Consider the following 23130-nt stretch of genomic DNA (forward strand, 5'->3'; position numbering starts at 1 on the left):
TTTTTAGATGCCAGCAATGTAGCGGCGCGCGCCCGAGTGGTCCCGAGATGCATCGCGCTTGTGATTAAGGGATGCTAGGACTGACGTCGGCCGCCCACGCCACGTGTAGGAGCGTGAAGGGGAACTGGGCCCACGAACCCTTTTTGCTTAGGAGTTAGACCGGCGGGCTGGCCTCTCTGATTAGTCTTAGGTGGGGCTGCGACGTGTCGATATTCCGAGGCCGGGCAGGACCCAGAAAAGTATGTCCGACCAGAGTGTTATCGAGCGTGACGGGACATGTGGTGCACCCCTGCAGGGATGAAAATTAACTATTTGGATAGCCGTGTCCACAGTTACAGGACGACTTGGAATTGTGCCCCGATCTTTTACTACTACAATTGTTACTTAACTGGAATTAGTTTGCCTCGGGATTGCTTCCTCGCAAGGAGTCGAGGGAGGATCCTTAGGCGTGACCTCACTTTAATACTGCTACAACAATATGACTATTAATGTTTTACCCCCTGTTCTACTCTCGTCTATTGCTGCAAGACCCTAAAGATGCTAGTCTTCGATAGGACTAGGCCTTCTCTCTCTTTTCTCGCATTGCTGCAGTCAGTCCACATATAACCGCCCTTCTTTGATACTGATGCATAATTAGAATAGTTCTGATGTAAGACTTGCGAGTACTTTGGATGAGTACTCACCGCTGCTTTGCTCCCCCCTTGTCCCCTTGATCCGTTGCTGCGACCAGATGATGGAGCCCAGGAGTTGGAGGTCCCCGCCACCGACGACTGCTACCCCGACGATGCCTACTACTACGTGGAGGCCGCTGATGATCAGGAGTAGTTAGGAGGTTCCCAGGCAGGAGGCCTCGCCTCGTTCGATTGTTGTGTCTTTTGTGTTAGCCTTCTCTAAGGCACCCCATGTTTTATGTCTGTACTCAGATAGTTGTTGCTTCCGCTGACTCGTGTGTTTATCGAGCTCTCGTATTCTAGCCCTCGAGGCCCCTGGCTTGTAATATGAAGCTGATGTTATTTTATTTGTGTCTTGAGTTGTGTTGTGGTATCTTCCCGTGAGTCCTTGGGTTTGATCGTACGCATTTGCGTGTATGGTTAGCGTACGATTAAATCGAGGGCGTCACAGGGGACCCCCTTGATAATTCGTTTTAAAATAAAGCTGGTCTGGCAAGGCCTAACTTTGGTACTACATTTGCCTAATAACCTAATAATAATGCATAGGGACCCGCCGGTACCCGCGGACTATTTTAATCAACCCCCGGGCCAGTGCTCCTCATGAGTGTTGGTCCCACCTGAGCGATGTCCGACATCCCTCTGGTCACCCGGAGGTTTAGCGATCCCGACGTCTAGTTCATCCGTCGTGTCCTGAGAACGAGGTACGCGACTCCTATCGGGATCGTCGACACGTCGGGCGGCCTTGCTTGATTAGTTTTACCTTTGACGAGATATCTTGTGCATCTTGATTCCGATGATGCTTTGGGTAATCTTAGAGTTGAGGTTTTCCACTAGGGAATCCGACGAGATCGCGAGCTTCGTGATTGAGGATTTCTATGCGGCTTGTGGTAATTTGTGATGGACTAGTTGGAGCATCCCTCCAGGGTTTAATCTTTCGGAAAGCCGTGCCCGCGGTTATATGGCAACGTGGAAACTTTGTTTAACACTGGTTCTAGATAACTTGAAGTTAACTTAATTAAAACTTGCCAACTGTGTGTGTAACCGTGACTGTCTCTTTCGTGAGTTCCTTCTCCGATCGAGGACACGGTGGCATTATGTCTGACATAGGTAGGTGTTCAGGATCATTCATTTGATCATCAGTAGCTCACGTCCGTTATGCGTAGATCTTATCTCTCTTATTTCTTGTACTCGTATGTTTAGCCACCAAATATATGCTTAGCCGCTGCTGCAACCTCACCACTTAACCTTGCCTCACCCATTAAGCTTTGCTAGTCTTGATACCTTTGGAAAGGAGATTGCTGAGTCCCCTGTGGCTCACAGATTACTACAACACCAGTTGCAGGTACAGGTAAAGGTTACTTGACGCGAGCGCGTTGATTGTTCATTTGGAGTTGCTTCTTCTTCTTCTTCTTCTTCATCGATCTAGGATGGGTTCCAGGCCGGCAGCCTGGGATAGCAAGGATGGACGTCGTTCTTCTATTGTCGTTTGTTTTCGTCCGTAGTCGGACCCTGCTCTTACTCTTGATGATTATGTAATGTACTGATGTGACTCTGATGTAGCTTGTGGCGAGTGTAAGCCAATTCTGTATATATATCTCTTCTTTTCAGTACATGTACTTGTAACGATATCCATTCTTGCGACACGACGAGATGCGCTTCTATCCCTGACGAGGCCTTGGGCATGACAAGGTGTGTCCCTGCGAATATGAAACACACACCAACTCCTCGGTCAGGATGCGAGGCCACAACAAAACACACGAAAACGACGTGAATCGAACCACATCAAGTAATAGAATAGGGGGACTCACATGAAGAAGAAGAAGCTTTCGAGGGTCGCTTGGGTTTGTTGGGGTCCTTCTCTGCCTTTCTTTTCTTCACTGCGAGCCTGCAACACCACCGCAAAAACAACAATAGCAGACGAAATTAGAACCTGACGCGAAATAGTAGCAGTAGGAAAACCCAAGCAAAACCACAATCATTAAACTAAGTTCACAAACATTCAACTGATTTAGAGCTTTTTGTATATGTCCACATGGGTTGGACAGCATACACTTCTATACATATCTCTTGAATACAATGTGCACAAAATGATAATCCACTCTACATGCTACAAATTAAGTTGTAGTTATTTGAAAACTGTGTAGGAGGCAAGCAGAACATTAGCTACATGAAATAAGCATGGAACTTATCAACCAATTGTTTTTTTTCTACAGGAATTTGGATATTTAACAATAAGTAAAGGCAGCATTATAATCCGAGCCAATTATATATATAGCTAGAAAAAATGGAGTAACACTCGACTGCTAATTTTGGAAACAAATGATTTCGGTAACATCTCTGGCTCGGCACTTGTCAGTTTCTTTACTTGTTCACGAGAGGAAAATGGAGTATTGATTTGCCAATACTGCATATAGCTAAAAACTCAAGAAATAATGCACCATTCCAATAGTAGACACGAAAGTCACTACAAGTCAGGGGACAAAGTACTTGCAAACTGACCGGTGACCGGCGGTGGGACGACTGGTAGGGAGGCGGCGGCAGCCGGGGAGGTCACCGGCGGTGGCTGGGAGGCTCGCGGCGACTGGAGAGGAGAGGAGAGGGCCGGGCTGCGACCGGCGGGGAGGAGAGGGCCGGGCTGCGACCGGCGAGGAGGCGCGAACTGGCCGATCCCCTCACTCACGGTGGGGCGGGAAGGGAGCGGAGAACGTCGACGGCGTCCATTAGGAAGGCCGGAGGTGGCGACCGTCGGGGAGTCCAGTGGCGCCGACAAGGGAGGCCGGCGGTGGTGACCTCCAGTGGTGGAACCTGTGCGCGAGAGGATAAGTCCCGAGATGTGAGTTTTTTTTTTGAGGGGTGTCACGAGAGGTGAGGTGCGGGAGCAGTTTTCGATCTGGGCTGGGGTGGCTGGTTTTTTTAAAAAAATTTCACTCGTTGTCGTCTTCGGAGTAGAGCACGAGACGGCAAAGATTTATTTTTTTCACTCATTGCCGTCAGCTGGCCCAAATAAAAGACAACAAATCAATTGTCTGTTTAGGCCCGTTAAACGCACACGTGCACACCTTTTGCCGTCAGCCCGCGCGTAAGAAGACGGCAAAAATGCTACCTTTGCCGTAATCTGGTCAAATAATTGACGGCAAAACTTTATTTTGCCGTGTGTATTTTTGCCGTCTACTTTTATTTATTTTTTACGATAGTATTTTTTTGTTGTCTGCCCATGACGGCAAAGTAACCGTTTGCCGTCAACCCCGAGGATTTGCTGACGGCAAAGATTATACGTGTAGGCAAAATAGCTGATTCCTGTAGTGCACTACTTTTGGTACTAAAATTCAGTATTGCTATTATCCATGTTAATATTTCAATAGTGATTTCAGTACTTCAAAATAGCACAACGATCACCCGACTTAGTCCTAGATCACTAGTTTCCGTATTAAAATCCAGTATTGCTATTATCCATCTAAATATTTCAAAACTAATTCCAGTACTCAAAAACAACCCCACGATCACCTAACTTAGTTCTATACTCCAGTACTGATTTCAGTACGACAATCACCTCACTCAGTTCTATATCACTAATTTCGGTACTAAAATTCACTAATTCGATACAAAAATTTGGTATTGTGATTGTTCACATTAATATTTCAATACTGATTTCAGTACTAAAAAATAGCCCCACGATAACCGGTCTCAGTTCTATAGTTCAGCATTTATTTGAGTACGACAATCACCTCACCCAGTTCTATATCAGTAATTTCGATACTAAAATCAAGTATTTTGAGTATTCATGTTAATATTTCAATACTGATTTCAGTACTGAAAAACAACACCATGATCACGCAACTCTGTTCTATATCAATGGTTTCAGAATTTAATATTAGCATAGTGACTATCCATGTTAATATTTCAATACTGATTTTACTACTCCAAAAACATACCACAATCACCTAACTCAGTTCTGTATCATAAATTTTTGTACCAAAGTTATTTTTGTGATTATCAAAGTTAGTTTTTCAACAATGATTTCAATACTGAAACAAAACACCACCATCACCCGACTCAGTTCTATATTAGTAGTTTCGATACTACGAATAAGTATAGTGACCATCCACGTTAATATTTCAATGCCGATTTCTGTACTAAAAAACAACACCACGATCACCCGACTAAGTTCTCTATCACTACCTTTGGGACTAAAATTCAGTATTGCGACTATCCACGTTAATATTTCAAAACCGATTTCAGTACTTCAAAATAGCCCCACGATCACCGGACTCGGTTCTATACTTGAGTATTGATTTGAGTATGACAATCATCTGACGCAGTTCTATATCAGTAATTTTGGTACAAAATATAGTATTGTGAGTATGCATGTTAATATTTCGATACTAGTTTTAGTATTGAAAACCAATACCATGATCACCCAACTCAGTGCTATATCAATAGTTTTGGCACTAAAATTTAATATAGTGACTATCCTTGTTAACATTTCAATAGTGATTTTAGTACTCCAAAAACGATACCACGATCACCCGACTCAGTTCTATATCATAACTTTTTGTAGTAAAAATCTGTATTGTGATTATCAACGTTAATACTTCAACAGTGATTTCAATACTAAAACAAAATACCACCATGAACCTACTCTGTTCTACATTAGTATTTTCGAAACTAAAATGAGTATAGTGACAATCCATGTTAATATATCAATACTGATTTCAGTACTCAAAAACAACACAAGCGATCAGCCGACTCAGTTCTCTATCAGTACTTTTGGTACTAAAATTCAGTATTGCGATTATCCATGTTAATGTTTGGATACTCATTTCAATACTTGAAAATAGCACCACGATCACCTCACTCAGTTCTATATCACTAGTTTCCGTCTAAAAATCCAGTATTGCTATTATCCACCTAAATATTTCAAAACTGATTTCAGTACTGAAAACTAGCCCCACGATCACCTCACTCAATTCTATACTTCAGTACTGATTTCAGTATGACGATGACCTCATTCAGTTCTATATCACTAGTTTTGGTACTAAAATTCACTATTTTGGTACTAAAATTTAGTATTGCAATTGTTCATAATAATATTTCAATACTGATTTCGGTACTGAAAAATAGCCCCACGATTAACGGTCTCTGTTCTATACTCCAGTATTCATTTGAGTACGACAATCACCTCACTCGGTTCTATATCAGTAATTTTGGTACTAAAATCTGGTATTCTGAGTATCCATGTTAATATTTGGATACTCAATTCAATACTGAAAAATAACACCATGAGCACCCAACTCAGTGCTATATCAAAAGTTTTGGAATTAAAATTTAGTATAGTGCCTATCCATGTTAATATTTAAATATTGATTGTACTACTCAAAAAACAATACCACGACCACCCGACTCAGTTATATATCACAACTTTTTGTACTAAAATTTCGAATTGTGATTACCAATGTTAATATTTCATTACTGATTTCAGTACGATGATCACCTCATTCAGTTCTATATCGCTAATTTCGGTACTAAAATTCACTAATTCGGTACAAAAAATTGGTATTGCGATTGTTTAAGTTAATATTTCAATACTGATTTCAGTACTAAAAAATAGCCCCATGGTCATTGGACACAGTTCTAAACCCTAGTATTGATTTGAGTATGACAATCACGTGACGCAGTTCTATATCAGTAATTTGGTACTAAAATCTAGTATTGTGAGTATCCATGTTAATATTTCGATATTGATTTCAGTACTAAAAAACAACACCATGATCACCAAACTCAGTGCTATATCAATAGTTTCGAAATTCAAATTTAGTGTAATGACTATCCATGTTAATATTTCAATACTGATTTTAGTACTCAAAAGAATATACCACGTTCACCTGACTCGGTTCTATATCACAACTTTTTGCACTAAAAATCTGTGTTGTTATTATCAACGTTAATATTTCAACACTGATTTCGGTAATGAAACAAAGCACCACCATGAACCGACTCAGTTCTACATTAGTAGTTTCGATTCTAAAAATAAGTATACTGACCATCCAAGTTAATATATCAATACTAATTTCAGTACTCGTAAAGAACACCAGATCACCCGACTCAGTTTTATATCACTACTCTTGGTACTAAAATTCAGTATTGTGATTATCCACGTTAATATTTAAATACTCATTTCGGTACTTCAAAATAGCACCACGATCAACCAACTTAGTTCTATATCATTAGTTTCCGTATTAAAATCCAGTATTTCTATTATCCACATAAATATTTCAAAACTGATTTGAGTACTAAAAAACAGCCCCACGATCACCTCACTAATTTCTATACTTCAGTACTGATTTCTATACTCAAAAACAACGCCATGATCACCTCACTCAGCTCTATATCACTAATTTTGGTACTAAAACTCACTAATTCGTTATAAAGATTCAGTATTGCGATTATCCACATTAATATTTGAATACTAATTTCAGTACTTCAAAATAGCCCCACGATCACCGGACTCAGTTCTATACTACAGTATTGATTTGAGTACGACAATCACCTCACACAGTTCTATATCAACAATTTTGGTACCAACATCTATTATTTTGAGTATCCACGTAAATATTTCGATACTGACTTTATTACTGAAAAACAACACCATGATCACCCAACTCAGTGACATACCATTAGTTTCGGACTTAAATTTTAGTATAGTGACTATCAACATGCTAATATTTCAATACTGGTATTACTACTCAAAAAACAATACCACGATCACCCGACTTAGTTCTATATCACAACTTTTTGTACTAAAATTATGTATTTTGATTATCAACGTTAATATTTTAAAATTTATTGTAGTACTGAAACAAAACACCACCATCACCCAACTTAGTTATATACTAGTAGTTTCGATACAAAGAATAAGTATAGTGACCATCCACGTTAATATTTCAATACTGCATTCTATACTCAAAAACAACACCAGGATCACCCGACTCAGTTCTATATCACTACCTTTGGTACTAAAATTCAGTATTGGGACTATCCACGTTAATATTTCAATACTTCAAAATAGCCCCACGATCACCGGACTTAGTTCCATACTTCGGTATTTATTTGAGTACGACAATCACCTAACACAGTTCTATATAAGTAATTTTGGTACTATAATCTAGTATTGTGAGTATGCACGTTAATATATTTTGATACTGATTTCAGTACTGAAAACACACCATGATCACCCAACTCAGTGCTATATCAATAGTTTCGGAGTTAAAATTTAGTATAGTGACTATCCGTGTTAATATTTCAATACTGATTTTAGTACTCAAAAAACAATACCACGATCACCCGACTCAGCTCTATATCACAATGTTTTGTACTAAAATTCTATATTGTGATTATAAACGATAATAATTCAACATTCATTTCGGTACTAACACAAAACACCACCATCACCCCACTAAGTTCTATATTAGTAGTTTCGATACAAACAATAAGTATAGTGACCATCTACGTTAATATTTCAATTCTGATTTCTGTACTGAAAAACAACACCACGATCACCCGATTCATTCTATATCACGACTTTTGGTACTAGAATTCAGTATTGCGATTATCCACATTAATATTTCAATACTAATTTTAGTACTACAAAATAGCCCCACGAACAATAGACTCAGCTCTATACTTCAATATTGACTTGAGTACGACAATCAAATGGACGTAGTTCTATATCAGCAATTTTGGTATTAAAATCTAGTACTGTGAGTATCCACATTAATATTTTGATAATGATTTCAGTACTCGAAAACAACACCATGATCACCCAACTCAGTGCTATATCAATAGTTTCCGAATTAAATTTTAGTATAGTGACTATCCATGTTAATATTTCAATACTGATTTTACTACTCAAAAAACAATACCACGATCACCCGAATCAATTCTATATCACAGCTTTTTGTATTAAAATTATGTATTATGATTATCAACATTAATATTTCAACACGGATTTCAGTATTCAAACAAACACCACCATCACCCGACTCAGTTCTATATTACTAGTTTTGATACTAAGAATAAGTATGGTGACCATCCACGTTAATATTTCAATACTCATTTATGTACACAAAAAAACACCACGATCACCCGACTCGGTTGTATATCACTACTTTTGGTACTAAAATTTTGTATTGCGATTATCCACATTAATATTTAAATACTAATTAAAGTACTTCAAAATAGCACCACGATCACCGGACTCGGTTCTATACTTCGGTATTAATTTGAGTACGACAATCACCTAATGCAGTTCTATATCAGTAATTTTGGTACTAAAATCTAGTATTGTGAGTATCCACGATAATATTTTGATACTAATTTCAGTACTGAAAAATAACACCATGATCACCCAACTTAGTGCTATATCAATACTTTCGGAATTAAAATTTAGTATAGTGACTATCTGCTACTGCAACAAAAGACCTTCCAATGGCGCCAAAAATAGGTGTGTCGAAGGCACCAGGAATCCTTCTGCTACGGCTACGCCTTAAGGGACTTCCTAGGAAAATATGCAAAGGATTCCCCCCGTGGCCTTGGAGCCTTGCGTTGGTGTTCCCTCGAAGCGGAAAGGGTGATGTAGCACAGCGGTGGTAAGTGTTTCCCTCAGTTTGAGAACCAAGGGTATCGATCCAGTGAAGGAGTATCTCAAGTGCCCGCACAAACACAAAGAACCTGCTCCCAATGCTATGAAGGGGTTGTCAATCCCTTATAGATTGTTCGCCAAGTGAGAACTGAAAGCAACAAAGTAACAAAGCAAAGTAAAAGCGAAAGTGGAAACGATAGAGGTGAATAGACCCGGGGGCCGTAGTGTTTACTAGTGGCTTCTCTCATGAAAGCAAGTAGAACGGTGGGTGAACAAATTACTGTCGAGCAATTGATAGAACCGCGCAAAGTCGTGACGTCATCTATGGCAATGATTATATCTATAGGCATCACGTCCAAAACAAGTAGACCGATACTTTCTTCTGCATCTACTACTATTACTCCACACGTCGACCGCTATCCAGCATGGATCTAGTGTATTAAGTCCAAAAGAACAGAGTAACGCCTTAAGCAAGATGACATGATGTAGATGGACAATCTCATATCAACGACAGAGCCCACCTTGTTACCCTTGATGGCAACTACTCAATGTGTGCCTTGCTGCCCCTACTGTCACTGGGAAAGGCCACCACATGGTAAGAACCCAAAACCAAGCACTTCTCCCATTGCAAGAATCATAGATCTAGTTGGCCAAACAAAACCCAAGACTCGGAGAGACTTACAAGGATATCAAATCATGCATATAAGAAATCAGCAAAGACTCAAATATATATCATAGATAATCTGATCACAAATCCACAATTCATCGGATCTCGACAAACACACCGCCAAAGAAGATTACATCAGATAGATCTCCATGAAGATCATGGAGAACTTTATATTGAAGATCCAAGAGAGAGAAGAAGCCATCTAGCTACTAACTACGGACCCGTAGATCTGAAGTGAACTACTCACGAGTCATTGGAGGGGCGATGATGATGATGAAGAAGCCCTCCAACTCCAAAGTCCCCTCCGGCAGGGCACCGGGAAGGTTCTCCGGATGAGATCTCGCGGAAATGGAAGCTTGCGGCGGCGGAAAAGTATTTTCGTGGATCCCGTGATTTTTTTGCTGTATTTTAGGGAATATATAGGCCAAAGATCTAGGTCAGGGGGGCGCGAGGGAGGCCACAAGCCTGCCCACCTCCGCCTCCCCCTGGTGGCGGAGTGGGGGCTTGTGGGCTCCCTGTAGCCCTCCTGGCTTGGCCCACAGGCCCCCTGATCTTCTTCCGTTCGGGAAAAAATCATTTCGGGGATTTTATTCCGTTTGGACTCCGTTCCAAAATCAGATCTGAAAAGAGCCAAAAACACAGAAAAACAGGAACTGGCACTTGGCACTGAATTAATAAGTTAGTCCCAAAAAAGATATAAAAGGTACATAAAACATCCAAAGATGACAAGATAACAACATGAAACCATCAAAAATTATCGATAAGTTTGAGACGTATCAAGCATCCCCAAGCTTAACGCTTGCTCATCCTCGAGTAGGGAAGTGATAAAGAATGAAGTTTTGATGCTTTCATGCTACCTAGCATAGATGTCCTTTGTAACTCCTCTTATGTGACGTGAATGTTCAGATCCATTAGGTTCAAAACAATAGTTTTCTATTGACGTGGAAATAATAATAATTCAAGCAAACTAGCAAGGTAATCATGAACTTTCAAAATAACAAGGCCAAAAGAAAGTTATCCCTACAAAAACATATAGTCTGGCTATGCTCTATCATCATTGCACAACGAATTTAAATCATGCACAACCCCGGTATTGGCCAAGTAATTGTTTCACACCTTTACTTTCTCAAACCTTTTCAACTCTCACGCAATACATGAGCGTGAGCCATGGTTTTAGCACTATAAGTGGTGTAGAGTGTGGTGGAGGTTGCAAGACAAAAAAGGAGAAGATGGTCACATTAACTAGGCATATCAATGAGTTGTGGAGATGCTCATCAATAGATATCAATGTGAATGAGTAGGGATTGCCATACAAATGATGCACTAGAGCTAAGAGTAAGGGAAAAGCTCTTAAAGAAAACTAGTGGGTGTGCATCCAACTTGCTTGCTCACGAAGACCTAAGGCAATTTTGAGGAAGCCTATCATTGGAATATACAAGCCAAGTTATATAATGAAAATTTCCCACTAGCTATATGGTGGTAACAAAACGAGAGACTCTCAATCATGAAGATCATGGTGCTTAATATGCACAAGTGTGGAAAAGTGGTAACATTGTCCCTTCTCTCTTTTTCTCTCATTTTTTATATATATTTTTGGTGGGCTCTTTGGCCTCTTTTTTTATCTTTTTATTTTATTTTGGTGGGATTCTTTGGCCTCTTTTATTTCCTCGCATGGGACAATGCTCCATTAATGATGATCATCACACTTTCAACTCAAAACTTAGAGCAACAAGGACTCTATATGGAATGCCTTCGGTAGTGTATCGTGACAATGATCTAGCATGGCATAGACATTAATGGAAACATCATGCTAGCTATCTTATCATCATGCAATGGCAATGTAGATGTGATGGCACGTGTCATGGTGGTAGTTGCATGGCAATATATCTCGGAATGACTTTGAAAAAGCCATAGTAGGTAGGTATGGTGGCTGTTTTGAGGGAGGCTAATGGTGGGTTTTGTGCATCGGCGAAGGTTGCACGGCACTAAGAAGATAGTGATGATGAAAGGTGAAAGTGCATCTAAACCATGGACTCAACATTAATCATGAAGAACTCATATACTTGTTGCAAAAGTTTTATTAGTAATCGAAACAAAGCATTCAACCCATACTCTTAGGGGAAGGGTTGGTAGGTATAAACCATCGCGTGATCCCGACCGCCGCGTAAAGGATGACAATTAATAGACTAATCATGCTCAGATTTCATCACATAGCGGTTCACCATACGTGCATGCTACGGGAATCACTAACTTCAACACAAGTATTTCTAGATCCACAACACCTTACTAGCATAACTTCAATATTACCACAACCATATCTCAAAACTAATTGAGAGGAATCAAACTTCTGTAACTATTCAATGGACATGAAGGTGGAAGTTTTCGTATCCCTTTGGATAACTACCCCTTTTGAGACTACTTTCAAAGCATAGATCAACTACCAAGACAGGCACCGCTGTGCTCTAAAAGATATAAGTGAAGCACATAGAGCAAAAGTATCTAGCCTAAAAGATATAAGTGAAGCACATGTGAGCTGAATTGTCTACCAAAAGATATAAGTGAAGCTCGACAAAATCACGGTGTGTGCATGTCTCTCTCTAGGTGTGCAGCAAGGATGATTGTGACACAACAAAAATAAAAGACTCCTACGATACAAGACGCTTGATCGTGCAATCTCTGGCGTTAGCTAGACGAATGCTTATGTCAACGAACCTTCTCCTGCAACGGCACCAAAAGAATGCTGATAGCACTCCCTGGTAATGAAACTAGAAGAATGTTGTTGACGGCCCACCAACGCGTGGGTTCGCAGCAGTTTTCGAGGGTAGAGTATTCGACCCAAATTTGTAGATCGCCTAAAGGAGGTGAGAGAATACTCTCGAGTATTAGCAGCTGAATTTGTCGGATTCAACCACACCTGAAAGATTAGTATTTGCAAGCACAGTAGTAACAGCAAAGTAGTATGGTAACAACGCTGTCCGTGAGGATCTGTTGACGGCACACTATTCCTAACAATTGTATCAATGGCGCCTTCGTTGCCGCATCGACGGAAGTTGTCAATTCCCGTCAACGGTAGGTGAACCAACAGTGTAGCAGGTAGCAGCAGTGTAACGAGCAATAGCAATGGCAAGGAACAGCAGTAGTGACAGCAGTAGCAAGTAGCAACAGTAGCAAGCGACAGTAGTAACAGCAGCAGAGCAAGACAAGTAACAACAGTAGCAATAGTAGTAGCAGCAGAGCAAAACAAGTAACAGCAGTAGTAGCAGCAGAGCAAGACAAGTAACAGCAATAGCCAACAGTAGTAGCAGCAGAGCAAGACAAGTAACAGCAGTACCAACAGTAGGACAAACTCGTAGGCAATGGGTCGGTGATTTGTTTGGATGATATTCATCATGCAACAGCTATAACACGGAGACACTACAGGAATCAGCTATTTTGACGACATGTATAATCTTTGCCGTCAGCAAATCATCGGGGCAGACGGCAAACAGGAAGTTTGCCGTCATGGGCAGACGGCAAAGCGATACTATCGCCAAAAATCACGAAAATCAGACGGCAAAAAAAACCACACGGCAAAAAATAATTATGCCGTCAACTATATTGGCAGATGATGGCAAAGAGACGATTTTTTCCGTCTACTTACGCTACAGATGACGGCAAAATAGATATCCACAACTGCGTCTAACCGGTCTAAACGGCACGCAGTTTTGTCGTCTTGAATTAGCAAGGGCAGACGGCAAAACATAACGTTGCCGTGAGGTATGGGTACAGAAGACGGCAAAAAACCCAAGTGGCGCACTGGATAAAAAAACGCACCGGCTAAAAAAAACAAAGCCCTCCCTCTCGCGACTTGCTCCTCTGGTGAAAACAATATCTAGGGTTCCCTCACCGGCCGCCGCCGCCACAGGTGCCACACACGCCGCCAAGGTCCCGCAGCGGCAGCTCTTCATCGACGGTGAGTGGTGCGCGCCCGCGCTCGGCCGCCGCCTCCCCGTCATCAACCCGGCCACCGAGGTCTCCATAGGTCCGCCCCTCTCTCTATCTCTGCTTTCCGTTCGCCCGTCTCGTTGGCTGCCCTGCTCATCACTAGGTTTCGACAGGCGAGATCCCGGCGGCCACCTCGGAGGACGTGGACGCCGCGATGGCGGCCGCGCGGGCCGCCCTCAAGAGGAACCACGGCCACGACTGGTCCCGCGCCCCCGGCGCCGTCCGGGCCAAGTACCTCCGTGGAATCGCCGCCAACGTACTCTGCCGCTTCCTCCATAGGCGGTCTATGTGTGTGTGTTGATGGACCAGTTCTCAGCAGGGAACGCCAGCACCAGGTGGAGCAACTCCTCAAGGTACCGTACCAACTCAACTCACATGACAGCCTACATGTGAATGTTGTGCACACATCATCACACATACCCCTCCATCGTTTGTTGTTTCACGCCTTTTGATCTGCTTTTACACATATCTGTGTTAGTAGAGTACTAGGTAGTACATGCAGATAAGAACGTTAAGTACTGTGTTTGGTTTAGGTTTTGTTGTGCTTAGTTGCTCCCTTAATCTTTACTCCTTTAAAAAAGCCAGTTCATGTTGATGGTCCGTCTGCCTTGTGTGGCAGACTGTTAATTAATTTCCTTGAGCAGATCCCAATTGCCGAATGGCTACCAAATTATCACTGACTATTTTCTATAGCTGAGCAATTGTTTCAGTTTCTGTTGTAGATTCGGTAAAGAGAGGCGTCGTGTCTTCCCAAGGCTTGCTGTAAAAATGTAAGCTCCTTTGGAGCATTAGTCTCCATAGAGAAATTTCTTTTAGGTGTACTATGTGTCTTCATTCGCCTTCTTTTTCAAGTTATTTTTTCTGTTCACAGAAACATGACTTAAAGCAACATGGCATAGTTATATATCTTTTAAGAATATGAGGATTGTGAATTTCAAAGATTTTTTAATACAAATAAATATCAGCTGAAGTGAAACATATGATTTGTTATGCTGAATGCTCACATGTTTGATTTAACTAATGATCTGCGGTTCATGGTTGTAGTAGAATGTATCAACACGAGACATGAATCTTGGATTCTAATTTTTTTCATCAATGTTTGGGCTTCCTGCACTTTTTTTATACTGGACGCAACACATAAATTCAAGTCTTTCCTGCTTGTTTTCGTGTTGAAGAAATGAGACTTTTTCTATGCTTGATGTGTTCTAGAGAATATGATTCATCTCCCTTAACATATCACAGTCTGCGGTGTTTGATTTTTGAAGAAGGGATTTTTTGTACTAATAGATATGAGTTGTGGTGAAACCTATTACTTCTAATGCTTAAAAAATTGATTTAAATAATCCTATCATATATTTGATATAAGAGCCTATCATGCATTTGATATAAAGAGCCTATCATATATTTGAGGCTTTTACATTGCTAACTTTCTAACTTCTCGTAGACGAAGATTCATTTGCAACGTTATCTTATACGGGAACAACTATACAACCATATTATGGTTGCTACGACCCCCTCTCATACCCCCTTTTCTTTCCTAGAGGGGGACTTGGTTGGCATCCAAAGATCCCAAACGTTGGTGTATCCTTGCATGCGGCATTACAGTCTAATGAAAATGAAGATGACGAATCTGGTTAGTCTTTTGCTATAATTTTGTGTTTTCCCTTAGATCCATACTTGTGATAGCCTAACTTTTCCTCTTCGCTTTTATGTAGAAATGAGTGCTCGATTGTGCGTCTCTATTAGATAGTACTACTGTTATAGGTTACAAACACGCCCTGCGATATTCAACTCAATATTACATGGCAAGCGTCTATTTCAGCAGTTTACGGTCGATATGTATATCAAGGTCAAGGGCACTAGACTAGATTTGGGTGTACGTGTCGTTAAAAATCTGTTCGGTGCTTTTATAATTGTTGATGTAACTGAAACTGAGTTTCACCTACAACGTGAAATCTTATGGTGGTGTAATGCCAACACAACTTCACATGAGAAATCAAATTGGTGTGTTTTCTAGGCAAATGATAAATGTAACTTCGATGCATGATGCATTTGAAAATAGTTGCCCAGATGCATATAACTCTGTTATTCTTTTACGTGTCTAAAGCCTAACCATATCTTGACAAAAAGATGCAGTACTACATTTGATTTATACTTTTGTTATTCCATTTCATTTTATGTGATTTCGTAGCATAGCACGGGCATCTTACTAGTCCCAAAGAAACACCACCAAACAAACTTTTGTTTGGAACATGGATTGACACATGAAAAAGGTTTTGAATATTTAGCCAGGCTAACATATGTACCGGTAGATCATCTGATGATGGCTAAAGCTTAAAAGAATGTTTTGGGGGGCACATACACACCTGGATGGGAAGGTACACGCAGGGCTGCCCTCCCTACTAGTACATCTATGGGCGGCCAATGTTGTGTCACGGAAACGACCAAAAGATCACAACCCCCAAGACCTCCATTGACCTGAGCAGACAACAACTTCTGCTGTGTGCATGTTTGGTCTATGTGAAACTAAGATATGAAAATATTACTACATTTATTCATAATTTTATACATGTATTTATATATAAATATATAAAGATGTTGCGTGAGTTTTTTTTGGGCAGGTTCTTGGGTTTTGTCCAAACCAAATGGGAGCCATTGTCAGCAACAGTCACATTTCAATTGTATTGTGTGTATGTATATGAAAAACGCATCATACTAGTTCATGATCCGAAATATATAGGTAGGAAGGTGTGGAAGATAGTGACAAAAGATAACAATTAATATTAAGTAAACTGGTGTGAAGTGAACCATTATATTAATTTTGAAATACAAGAATGTAATTATTCATCTTGATTGAATTATCTTCCACCAAAGTCAAAAAGCACAGTGAAATAGTCGGCTGCAGAAATTTTGATCAAAACTGTCCCACTAAAATCAGCAAAACGAGAAAATGGCATAAATCAATATATAGAAGTGCAATTTTGACGAAGACTATTTCCTAAAACATCGCAACATGTCTCATCCCTTGTGCGTGCTACTTTGCTTGTCCTCACCCTCTCGACCCTCCCCTTGCTCATTCGCCATCCATTTTATTTAGAACGTAGATGGGGGGGCAAAGCACCTAAGCTCCAAGTGAGCTCCTGCTCCACCCTCAAGGTGCCTTCATGTACTGTTTTTATTTTTAGTCTCAACGTTTGGCATAGATTTATAATACGAAAAATGTCAAACTACTTTTCTTCATAGTCTTTGTTCATCAATCACATTTATGGATCCAAATTCATTCAACAGGTTTGCCGCAGTGAGCGCCCAGGGATTACCTTGCGTCGACGTGGGCATTACCAGCGAGCGCCCAGGGATTCCCTCTTGAAGAGTGTAATGGTGTGCCGCAGTAGTACACTCTGTGTATGTACCCCAGAAAGTGATTCAAAAAATAGCAATTAAGAACCGCATGGAGGAAATATGTGCCGTGTTTAGTCATCTATAAGACCTGCTGTCTATATGGATGATAGTCTTTTTATACTAGATGAGTAAATGTAATTAAATTTGCTTTTGATCTTAAATTTGTAAAACCTCGTACTTTTTTACATGTAAGTTACTTTTTGATGCATTTGATATCCTTTTACTTCAGATGATTGATCGGAAATCTGATCTGGCTAGGCTAGAGGCACTTGATTGCGGGAAGCCTCTTGATGAGCTAGTACCAAAATTGCAATGTTGAGAGTGTAAATAAAAAAATACAGTATAAAAAGTAAAATCTTATATGCAATGCTCTCACCATGTGCAAGCTAGTCGTTGCTCCATTTTCTATGAATGCATTTGTCATGTACAGTTTAAATTCGTTACATATAGAACATAGTATTACTCTTTCTCAAGAAAAGTACCATTGATGTGTATGTATGTTTCTCTAGACAACAGGTTTCAAGAGTTGCTACGACGAGGGCAAGCGTACAACTGAAACCTTGACCATGGACTACCACCGTGGTGCCAACCTTGAAGTATTTTGTCATTTGTGTTATACTAATATATTGTTGCAAGCACTAAAATTTCCATTCCATCTGTATAAAAATAGGTCTGTATGTGTAGTGATTGGTGTATTTTGTTGTGTTCACTATTTAGGTTAGGATTGCTCGGATCTGTAACACCTATGGCCCACGCATGTGCATTGACTATGGTCGTGTTGTCAGCAACTTTATTGCTCAGGTAAACACACAGCGCTGTTGCTCTGCTAGTTAAAAAACCGCAAGTTTCTTTTCATTTCTGAACTAACACCTGAATGCTCTATGTTAATATAATGGCAGGCGCTAAGGAAGGAGCCTTTGACGGTTTACGGCGATGGCAAGCAGACCAGGAGTTTCCAATATGTTTCTGATTTGGTAGGTCATCTCTAACCACCAGTGAACAATAATTATAGCTATGCTATCTGGAATGCGCTTTCTAAAATAGCACTCTTCCAGGTTGAGGGGTTGATCAGGCTGATGGAAGGTGATCACATTGGGCCATTCAACTTGGGAAACCCCGGTAAGTTCACCATGCTGGAACTGGCCAAGGTTGTCCAGGACACCATCGACCATGATGGTGAGTTCAATAACACTATTATGATGATGGTGTGCTAAGCAGAGGATGTGAAACATTTAGACCGCTGAGACCTTTTTTGGTCTTTGATGTATCTAAAATCGAGCTTTTTAAAACTGATGCTAGGCATGCCATCACTGTATATATATTGTTGTAGAGATGCTTGAGGTGGTTTACTACAGGAATCAGCTATTTTGATGACATGTATAATTATTGTGTACCACATGGACCTGGTGGGGTGGATCCAAAATATCCTCTCTCGGCTTATGTTACATGTACATTACTACATCTGGGAGCCAATCATCAGTGGGTGAGAGTGAGGGAGACAACAGACAACAAATGGGGCAGTATTTCTTTCTCTTTTCTGTCTTTAACTGTATATTACATGTACATTTATATTTATTTTTTATATATACTTGTCGTGTCTCCGATGGGCTGTTTTTGGAAAAAGCCGTATCCCGTGTCCCCGTATGCGTGTCGCCGTGTCCGTGTCGCCGTGTCGGTGCTTTTTAGGCTAATACCATCTATGTTTATATGCACTATATCTGTGTGATACTTCCATAAAAAGTATATGGTGTTACACCACCAAGAAAGTATATGAGGGAAGTTGTTTCCCTTTGTGCAACATTCTTTATGTTTGTGGTTATGTTTTCTATCCCACTTTTTCAGTAAAATATTTATGCTATCAAATCCATTTTTGACATGCAACTATAATCTGTGCTGGCAGGTTTCATAGTCTATTCTTGCTTGGCGGTAGCTCTTGCACTTGTTTTAATGTTCTGGGTTGTTCACCATACCGAGCAAAGAAAAATGCATATACATGTTCAAAATCAATGTCATAACACGGTGCATAGCACAAAATAAGATTTGTGAGTCTCCCTGCTTGAAAATTTTCTATGTGTTCCTCAAATTTTATTGTGTGTCAAGAACTGGATAACCTTTATTTATTGTGTGCCAAAATCTGACATATGTGCATGACTTCATCTTGTAGGTTGTCATACGGATGTTCTTTGACTACGATATTGACATGAAGACATTTATCGTAATGCCAAATTTTATGTAGTAATGCCAAATATTATGAATGGATTATATATATGATGTTTTATATATGATGTATATATATGTAGTAATGCCAAATATTATGACATGGATTATGGATGTTATATCTATGATGTATGGATTATGGATGTGTTATATTCTGTATGGATTAAGGATGTTATATATATGATGTATGGATTATGGATGTTATATATATGATGTATGGATTATGTTTTATATATATATATATATATATATATATATATGCTGTATGAATTATGTCTATTTATGCTCTTTGCTGTCATGTTCATGACAGCAAACAAAATGTCATATTTTGCTGTCATGTACACGCTAGGAAGACGACAAACAATAGACCATATTTTGCTGTCATGTACGGGGTGAGGAAGATGGCAAAAATAGACCATATTTTGTTGTCATATATAGGTTAGGAAGACGGCAAAAAAATGCCATATTTTGCTGTCATGTACGGGGTGAGGAAGACGGCAAAAAAGGCTAACGTCGTCCGTTAGCTAGGCCGTTCCGTCTTCTGACCATTTTTTTGCCGTCTATCAAAGTAGCTGACGGGAACATAATTCCACTGACGGCAAAAATTTTGCCGTCTGCTGTCCCGGCCGCTGACGGCAAAGACGCCCTTTGCGGGCACATGGTCTGACGACATTATTTGCCGTCATGGGCTGGCGGCAAAAATTTTGCCGACTGTAATTCGCTCTTTGCCGTCTGTAGCGTCCTGACGGCAAAATGCTCGATTCCTGTAGTGAGAGATAAGTGGCTAGCTCCCGTTCGTCAATGTGATGTAGGCATGAATTCCGTGTGTCGTCATAAGTGCTTAGAGAAAAGAACTTGCATGACATCTATTGTCCATCCCTCCCGTGGCAGCGGGGTCCAAAAGGAAACTACGGGTTATTAAGGTTCTCTTTTCAATAAAGAACCGGACCAACGCATTAGCACTTGGTGAACACATGAACTCCTCAAACTATGGTCATCAACGGGAGTGGTTCCGGTTATTGTCACTCCGGGGTTGCCGGATCATAACACATAGTAGGTAACTACAACTTGCAAGATCGGATCTAAAACACACATATATTGGTGACAACATAATAATTTCAGAGCTGAAATCATGCCACTCGGGCCCTAGTGACAAGCATTAAGCATGGAAAAGTAGTAGCAACATCAATCTTAGAACATAGTGGATACTAGGGATCAATCTCCGTCAAAACTAACTCGATTACATGATAGATCTCATCCTACTCATCACCGCCCAGCGAGCCTACGAATAGATTACTCACGAACGACGAAGAGCTTCATGGAATTGGAGAGGGAAGAAGGTTTACGATGACGATGGCGACGATTTCCCCTCTCTGGAGCCCAAGACGGACTCCAGATCTGCCCTCGAGATGAAGAACAGGTGGTGGCGGCGCCTCCGTATCGAAAACGCGACGAAAACTACTCTTTTTATTTTTTTCTGGGATGAAAGGAAACTTATAGAGCTAGAGTTGGGGGCGGCAGGTGCCTGTGGTCCCCACAAGCCTGCCCACCACCACTAGGGGGTGGTGGCGGAGCAGGGGCTTGTGGCCCACTGGCCCACCCCCTGAGGTGGAACTTGGCGCAGATATTTTTGATATTTTCCAAAACTGCTCCCCGTAAATTTTCAGGACGTTTGGGAACTTTGATTTCTGCACAAAAATAACACCAAGGCAATTCTGCTGAAAACAACGTCAGTCCTGGTTAGTTCCATTCAAATCATGCAAATTATAGTCCAAAACAAGGGCAAAAGAGTTTGGAAAAGTAGATACATTGGAGACGTATCAACTCCCCCAAGCTTAAAACCTTGCTTGTCCTCAAGCAACTCAGTTGACAAACTGAGAGAGAAAGAAAAACTTTGACAAACTCTGTTTGATCTTGTTGTTGCAACTATGTCTAACTCATAACCAGAATTTCAGCAAGATCACAAGTTAACCACATAAGCAAATGACACAAAGGTCTCACGGTTAACTAATATCAATGGCATAATCAGCTAACGAGCAAATAATAATGAGTTTCAAATACCAACACTTCAATCAAAACAAACATGAAGCAATATGAATAGATGGTATCTTGCTAGCTCTTTCTGAGACCACAAAACATAAATGCAGAGCACTTTCAAAGATCAAGGGCTGACTAAACATTGTAATTCATAGCAAGGAAGATCCACTCATAGTCATACTCAATATCAATCAAAAGCAAAGCATAAAAATGACAGAGGTGCTCTCTAATTGGTGCTTATATAAGAGGAGGATGACTCGACAGGAAAATAAATAAACAGGCCCTTCGCAGAGGGAAGCATTGATTTGCAGAGGTGCCAGAGCTCAAGCTTTTGAAAACAGAGATAATAATTTTGGGTGGCATGCTTTCATTGTCAACGCAATGACCAAGAGTTCTCAATATCTTCCCTGCTACTCATGCTATAGGCGGTTCCCAAACAGAAAAGTAAAGTTTTAAGTCCCCCACCACCAATCAATCACACTCCACGGCTAGCCGAATCCTCGGGTACCGTCCATACTAACATCAATCCGGGGGAGTCATATTTTACAGTTATGTTTTCGATTTAAGCATGGAACTGGGCATCCCAAATACCGGCCCCTTTCTCGTGAATGACTGTGAATAAACACATGTCGAGGATAACACTCCTAGCATGGAAGATACCAATAGCCCTCTGTCACCACATGAGCGGTTCGGGCATGCAAAACAGATTATTTCTTGAAGGTTTAGAGAATGGCACATGCAAATTTACTTGGAACGACGGGTAGATACCGCAAATAGGTAGGTATGGTGGACTCTCATGGAAAAACTTTTGGGTTTATGGAAGTGGATGCACAAGCAGTATTCCCTCTTAGTACAAGTGAAGGCTAGCAAAAGACTGGGAAGCGACCAACTAGAGAGCGACAACAGTTATCAAGATGCAATGAGTTTGACTAACATTAAATGCAAACATGAATAGGATATAAATCACCATGAACACGAACATCATAGAGGCTATGTTGATTTTGTTTCAACTACATGCATGAACATGCGCCAAGTCAAGCCACTTGAAACATTCAAAGGAGAATACCATCCTATCATACTACATCACAGTCATCTCAAAATCTATGTTGGCAATCAAGACAAACCATTATAAGCTCTCAGCTAAATAAGCATGACATCATAAACTATGATCTCTAAGTTGTCATTGCAAACATGGTTCTCTCACAATAAAGCTAAATCTGGGTCGACAAGCTAGTCATATTTACAAAAACAAAATAGATAGAGTTCATACCAGCTTTTCAGTCTCAGTCACTTCATCAAATACCATCATTGTTGCCTTTCATTTGCACGATCGAACGATGAAAACGATAATAAGCGCATTGGACTAAGCTGAATCTGCAGACAAACACAAAGGAGAAGACAAAATAATATGGCTCTTTGAAAGCTCAACAGCTATGCATGTAAGAACCACTAAGCATTGTAACCAATATCTTCTACCTTGACACAAAGAAAAAGAAAGCTATTTACACGGGAAAGCT

At 40.5% G+C, this 23130-nt stretch overlaps 1 protein-coding gene and 1 pseudogene across 1 annotated transcript; both read left to right on the plus strand.

The window, feature by feature from the left end:
- The first annotated feature begins 17886 nt into the window (after positions 1-17886).
- LOC123431387 (UDP-glucuronic acid decarboxylase 2-like) lies at positions 17887-18603 on the plus strand. The gene is made up of 5 exons (XM_045115186.1): positions 17887-17955; positions 18077-18160; positions 18259-18333; positions 18415-18535; positions 18578-18603. The coding sequence occupies exons 1-5, from the start codon at positions 17926-17928 to the stop codon at positions 18601-18603; spliced, it is 336 nt and encodes a 111-aa protein (XP_044971121.1). The 5' UTR covers positions 17887-17925.
- Positions 18572-18658, plus strand: LOC123433668 (annotated as a pseudogene).
- Positions 18659-23130: the final 4472 nt, after the last annotated feature.

Source organism: Hordeum vulgare, chromosome 2H (genome assembly GCF_904849725.1).
Source record: "Hordeum vulgare subsp. vulgare chromosome 2H, MorexV3_pseudomolecules_assembly, whole genome shotgun sequence".
NCBI classification, from domain to species: domain Eukaryota; kingdom Viridiplantae; phylum Streptophyta; class Magnoliopsida; order Poales; family Poaceae; genus Hordeum; species Hordeum vulgare.

Excerpts from the sequence above, each read along its gene's own strand:
- LOC123431387 (XM_045115186.1), top strand. The coding sequence starts at position 17,926 with ATGGACTACCACCGTGGTGCCAACCTTGAA. Across the intron at positions 18,161-18,258 it reads TCAGCAACTTTATTGCTCAG|GCGCTAAGGAAGGAGCCTTT; the intron begins GTAAACACACAG and ends ATATAATGGCAG. Across the intron at positions 18,334-18,414 it reads TCCAATATGTTTCTGATTTG|GTTGAGGGGTTGATCAGGCT; the intron begins GTAGGTCATCTC and ends GCACTCTTCCAG.